The 6,648-nt window shown below is 39.2% G+C and overlaps 1 protein-coding gene across 1 annotated transcript; it reads left to right on the forward strand.

Moving 5' to 3' along the window:
• The first annotated feature begins 3,027 nt into the window (after positions 1-3,027).
• Positions 3,028-6,376, forward strand: hpse (heparanase). Its single transcript, XM_031840604.1, has 7 exons — positions 3,028-3,390; positions 3,484-3,612; positions 4,036-4,209; positions 4,454-4,625; positions 4,795-4,842; positions 5,332-5,425; positions 5,523-6,376. The coding sequence occupies exons 1-7, from the start codon at positions 3,342-3,344 to the stop codon at positions 5,631-5,633; spliced, it is 777 nt and encodes a 258-aa protein (XP_031696464.1). The 5' UTR covers positions 3,028-3,341; the 3' UTR covers positions 5,634-6,376.
• The last annotated feature ends 272 nt before the right edge of the window (positions 6,377-6,648 follow it).

Raw genomic sequence — 6,648 nt, forward strand, 5'->3', positions numbered from 1 at the left:
AATGAGACATGTTTAATTTAATGAGACATGTTTAATTTAATGAGACAGATGTTTAATTTAATGAGACATGTTTAATTTAATGACACAGATGTTTAATTTAATGAGACACATGTTTAATTTAATGAGACAGATGTTTCATTTAATGAGACACATGTTTCATTTAATGAGACACTTGTTTCATTTAATGAGACACATGTTTCATTTAATGAGACACATGTTTCATTTAATGAGACACATGTTTCATTTAATGAGACACATGTTTCATGTAATGAGACATGTTTAATTTAATGAGACAGATGTTTCATTTAATGAGACACATGTTTCATTTAATGAGACACATGTTTCATTTAATGAGACACGTTTAATTTAATGAGATACGTTTAATTTAATGAGACACATGTTTCATTTAATGAGACACATGTTTCATTTAATGAGACACATGTTTCATTTAATGAGACACATGTTTCATTTAATGAGACACATGTTTCATTTAATGACACACATGTTTCATTTAATGAGACACATGTTTAATTTAATGAGACACATGTTTAATTTAATGAGACACATGTTGTAGTTCATAAAGCAGATGTTTAATCTGCTTCATGTTCTTACACTGTCATGTTCTCTGATCTCTTAACTTCCTTTAAAGCCAATTAAATCCTTAAATCCTCTCAAAGTTCATATTAATAATATTAATATGAAAATGAGCTCAGAGGAAAACATGTTTTTAAAAAGAGTTTAAAAACTCTGCGCTTCAGTCAAACATTGAACAATGATGTCATCAGTTCACCTGACGAGATTTAAACACTCAGGTACTTGTACTTCATGTGAGTACAGTTACATGCATTTGATGTATTTAAACTGCGTATTTAGGGCCCGAGCATCCGACGTCGGGTCGCGAAGGCCCTATTGATATTGTACCCGTTTGGGTAAACGTACGCGTGGTTGGAGGACTTGCCATGCATGAAAACTCACCAAATTGTGGGGACTTGTCAGGCCTGGTGAATATAGCCATCTGAAAAAGAATGCATCTTTCTGTGTAAAAAGATGGCTCTCTAGCGCCCCCTACAAGTCGGACCAGTGACGCCCCTCGGCCAGTATGTCCGATTTACTTGAAATTCAACACACATGTCCACTTGAGCTAGATCTACAAAAAAGCCAATCAGACCCCTAAGCTCCGCCTACTTAGATTTTCTGTCATATTGAATTTAGTGAAAAACACATTTTTGAAAATTGCTCCTACATGCTGGGTCCGTTTACTACCACATACTTTGTGGATCATTATTGGATCTAGATCATCAAAACTTGTCAAAAGCTTTTTGATATCTCTTAGCGTTTAAAAGATATGGACCAATGAACTTCTTAGAGGCTTGGCTTACTATCAATACACATAACTTCTCAACCGTTTGTCCTAAAATTACAATATTTGCAGCATATGTGCACATCGTATCCTGTAACATACCCTGAGAATTGTTTTGCATTCAACCACTAGGGGGCGCTACAGTAAACCCGCGAAGTTGTGCTTTTTGTCACTTTTTGCATTTTTCAGCCTTCCTACTTTAACAAACTCCTCCTAGAGAATTAATGCGATTGACTTCTACTTTGGTCAGGATGTTCTTAAGACCTTTGATTAAAAGTTATCAAAATCGTGCGCTTTCATTGAAGAACCTTGACGTGGCATGGCGGCCATTTTGCCTCATTGTTTATCAAAAAATAAGTTCTTATAAGTTGTTATAACTCCAAGGTACATTATCCAATCCGCACAAAACTTATTATGCATGATGCTACTTTAAGTTTGAACATACTTCAATTGAAAAAATTGCAATAACTCATAGCGCCGCCTACTGGCTAAAGGAAATGTCATATTCTATACTTTTATTTATACCTCCTAGCCAGGTTACTTGATGAGTCTCAAATTTAGTAAGGATAGCCTTAAGACATTGATGATGCAACATCATGAATATTGTGCGTTTTCGTTGAACGCTGTTGCCGTGGCGACGCATCGTTTGCCATGAAAAAGGAAGCTGATGGTTTAGTGGGTTGGGATGCTCCAAAACGCATGGAACTTTGTACATGTGTCATAGGTCAGAGGCAGACACAGTGTATATGGGTTTTGGGCTTGGCTGTTTTAAATTGCCTCTATAGCGCCCCCTACAAGATTTCAAAAGAGCAGCCCCAGCGCTACGTTTGAGCTACATGTATGAAACTTAATAGGCACATGTATCCCACGGAGACTTAAATATAAGTCTCTTGGGATCATGCTCTAAACCCTACCGGAAGTCGGCCAGTTTCATTTATGTGTCATTTTTCAATAGATTTTGGCCTATTTCTAGTCGCTATACTTTAACGAACTCCTCCTAAGGACTTCATCAGATCCACTTGAAATTTTCTCAGTACCATGTCAAGACCGTTGTGATTAAAAGTTATCAAAAGCTTTACGTTTGACGGAATCGTTTAGCTGTAGCGGGCAGCTACTTTAAGTGATTCCCCATGAAAAAAGCTGATGTAACTCAGCTGGACTTGTTCCAAACGGTCTCAAACTTCTCATGCTTGATAACACTCATGGCCTGTGGATCTCTACAAGCTAATTTTCAATAATACTCACAGCGCCACCTGCTGGCGAAAGGAAATCTGGATTTTGTGACAAACACCATCAGATTTACATGACTTTTACACAATGTGGTTTACACTTGACACAGAGCTACATAATGCAAGTTTGCACGCGTTCTGTAGTGCCAGGCAGCGGATACAGGAAGCGTCGGACTATTTGCAAAGCATCATTTCCAGCATCAGGCGGTCCACACGGGATTAAATACGCCTCGCTCGCGGACGCGCTGTTCGACGGTCGCGGACGTTCTCTGCCGCGCAGGCCGGAGTCCCGCCAGCACCCCCGACGCGCTGGAGGATGCGAGGGCCCGTTCATCGCTGCTCGCAGCTTTAATTATGTTTTATCACTGAAGTAAAAACAGGAAAAGATGAAATCCTTGAATTGATTCATCTCTAGTTGTTTGTTACCTTGTTCATATTCAATGATTGATGAATAACTGTATTGTAATAAAAGTGTTCATTCTGTATAAAGAGAACTCTACTTTAAGTACATTTTAATGTATTTGTACTTCAGTGGATCCTCTCAGTCCACATCAAAATGATTTATTAACATCTTGCATTCTTCACAAGCTTTATATTCAGAAGTTCAGTCGGTCAGAGAATCATAAACTGATGTCAGCATTAATAATAACTCATATCTGTTGTTTTGTCCTCTCAGCTCTCCAAAGATCAGGACTCTGGCCAAAGCTTTGAGTCCCTGTTTCCTGAGGTTTGGGGGGACGAGACAAGACTTCATGGTCTTCAGCCCTCAGAGGTCTCATCAGGACTCTGGTTCCTCTGAAGGTACCACCAGGTTCCTCTGAATATTACTGAGCTGCAGTCAGTTTCAATGTAATATAATGTACGATATACATATATCAATAATCCTTTGATTAGATGGGTCATGTGATCAGATGGAGCTTCCTTCGTGGCTCGAGGACAAACTGAAGAAAGACTGGACCCAACAACAGCTGATCCTGATCAGAGAAGACCTGCAGAGGAAGTACAGAAGAGTGAAGTTCACAGGTATCTTCAGAGTGTTCTTCTGAAGGTCACATGATGTGTTGTAATCAGAGTCATTCATGAAGCTTTTAAACGGATCAACATAGAGACTCATCTGGTCTTATTTTATCAGGAGTCCCTCAAGGCTCAACACCTGGACCACTGCTGGTTACTTTAGCTGATTATCTACTTTTACTACAGTGAAGTTTTGAAAGCAGTAGTACAGTATTAATACTTGTACTGCAGTAAAGGGTCTGAGTACTTGTCCTCTGGTCTCAGAGTACACCGTGGACAGTAGTAATACTTGTCCTCTGGTCTCAGAGTACACTGTGGACAGTAGTAATACTTGTCCTCTGGTCTTAGAGTACACCGTGGACAGTAGTAATACTTGTTCTCTGGTCTCAGAGTACACTGTGGACAGTAGTAATACTTGTCCTCTGGTCTCAGAGTACACCATGGACCTCCTGAACTCCTTCTCTAACTGCTCTGGGATGGATCTGATCTTCGGGCTGAACGCTCTGCTCAGAACCGCCGACAACATCTGGAACAGCAGCAACGCCGCCTCGTTGCTGAAGTACTGTGAGTCCAGACGGTACCGGATGTCCTGGGAGCTCGGCAACGGTACGCTAACAGGACAACGTGTGTGTGTGTGTGTGTATACAGTGTGTATATATATATATATATATATATATATATATATATATATATAGTAATAATGAAACCCTCTGTTTTTATTGGCTGTGAGGCTTTTTCTTACCTCGGTGTGCAAACAGGAAGTGACATCATGTTACTTCATCTGTCTGGTGAAACAGTAACAGGAAGTGAACCATCAGAAATTAGTTCCTGTGATCTGTTCTGTCTTCAGAACCCAACAGCTTCCAGAAGAAGGCCGGCATCCGAGTGGACGGGTATCAGCTGGGACGGGACTTCACTCGTCTCAGAGAGATGATGTCACGATCCAGATTGTACCACGACGCCGGTTTGTTTGGGCCGGACGTGGGTCAGCCTCGAGACCACCGGGCCGACGTCCTGGAGGGGTGAGAGGTCATCACCGCCGAGTCAGTCACTAAATAATGACATAACAAAGCTCGACATTTCATACAGCAACTCTTGAATTATCAACAATAATAACAATATTATAATAATAATAATAGTTTGTTGTCGTACTAATCCAGATTAAATCACATTGCGTTGTTTCTGCTGCAGGTTCCTTCAGACCGGATCTCAGGCGGTAGACACCTGTACCTGGCACCAGTGAGTTCACCTCTACTGTAACTCAGAGTATACACTCTGACTGTGTACTCAGTGTGTACTTCAAAAAGTATATACACTGACTGTGTACTCAGTGTGTACTTTATAAAGTATATACACTGAATGTGTACTCAGTGTGTACTTTATAAAGTATATACACTGACTGTGTACTCAGTGTGTACTTTATAAAGTATACACACTGACTGTGTACTCAGTGTGTACTTTATAAGTATATACACTGACTGTGTACTCAGTGTGTACTTTATAAGTATATACACTGACTGTGTACTCAGTGTGTACTTTATAAGTATATACACTGACTGTGTACTCGGTGTGTACTTTATTCTTACCTTATTGTTTATTGAAGAACGATTATGTGGAGAATATCTTAAAGAGACTGCAAAGCGTTTATATAAGTTCATGTTTGTTTTTGTTGCTCAACGTGTCTGAATATTAAAAGTATTCATTCCTTCACTCTGTCCTATTTCCTAGTTATTACGTGAACGGGAGAGACACGTCTTTGGAGGATTTTCTGGATCCTAAAGTTCTCGACACTCTGGCCTTAAAGACCAAAGAAGTCCTGAAGGTAATAATGTGCAGAAGTAGATGCACACTTTGACCCCTCAGTGTTTGATATGAGTGACATGAAGATATTAAAGTGGATGTTTTCTGCTCTGGTTTAGAAAGTGAAGCAGGTTTCTCCTGATAAACCAGTTTGGCTCGGAGAGACGAGCTCAGCGTACGGAGGAGGAGCTGTTGGTCTGTCGGACACATTCGTCGCAGGATTCATGTGAGTTTATTCTTTATGTCTTTAAGTAAGACCTTAAAGAAGGCCGAGTCCAAATCACGTCGAGGCCGAGTTCAGTGGCCAAAAAGACGCAAAAGGTAAACATTGAGTTGGAGGTGAAATAATTTGTCAATTGGTCGTTAGACTGAAAGTTAAGCAGAAACAGTTTTATTAATGAATCATTTGGGACCAACTAGTTGCAGCTTTTCAGATGTGAATGTTTGCTGTTCTGTTTTGTCTTCTATGGTAATAAATTAAATATCTCTGTGTTTTTGACTGTTTTAAAGACGTCACATTGCAGCTCTACATTCAGAAGGATAAGTTGAAGTATAACTTAAATCATCACTCTGTTTGAAACAGGAAACTACTGAAATTTACCCAAATGTTGCATTATTTGATCAACTTGTGATCAGAGAGCTACTCGTCTAAAACAAGGAGCTCCATTTGCTCTAAAAACCGTGAGGAGCTGAAGGTCTGATTTCCTGCTTGATTATCTTAAACAGGAGGGTCGTGGTCTCTCAGGAGGTTTACGTGTAGTTTATTGAGTTTACTGATTACCCAGCAGCCCTCTGCTCTCATGACAAAACTTAGAGCTACTCACTCACACACGTTTCTGTATCATGTTCCCATGTTTCAGTGTTATTAAAACATGTTTCTGTTTATTTATGTTTCTGTTTTCAACACATCTTTTATTGTCATTGACACACATTTATATATTGTTAACACATGTTAGTGTTATTAACACATGTTAGTGTTATTAACACATATTACAGTGTTATTAACACATGTTACAGTGTTATTAACACATGTTACAGTGTTATTAACACGTTTCTATGTTATTAGCTCATGTTTCTATGTTATTAGCTCATGTTTCTATGTTATTAGCTCATGTTTCTATGTTATTAGCTCATGTTTCTATGTTATTAGCTCATGTTTCAAGTGTCATTAGCTCATGTTTCTGTGTCATTAGCTCATGTTTCTGTGTTATTAGCTCATGTTTCGGTGTTATTAGCTCATGTTTC

Source organism: Anarrhichthys ocellatus, unplaced genomic scaffold (assembly GCF_004355925.1).
Source record: "Anarrhichthys ocellatus isolate YVR2014 unplaced genomic scaffold, GSC_Weel_1.0 scaffold3009, whole genome shotgun sequence".
Taxonomy (NCBI): Eukaryota; Metazoa; Chordata; class Actinopteri; order Perciformes; family Anarhichadidae; genus Anarrhichthys; species Anarrhichthys ocellatus.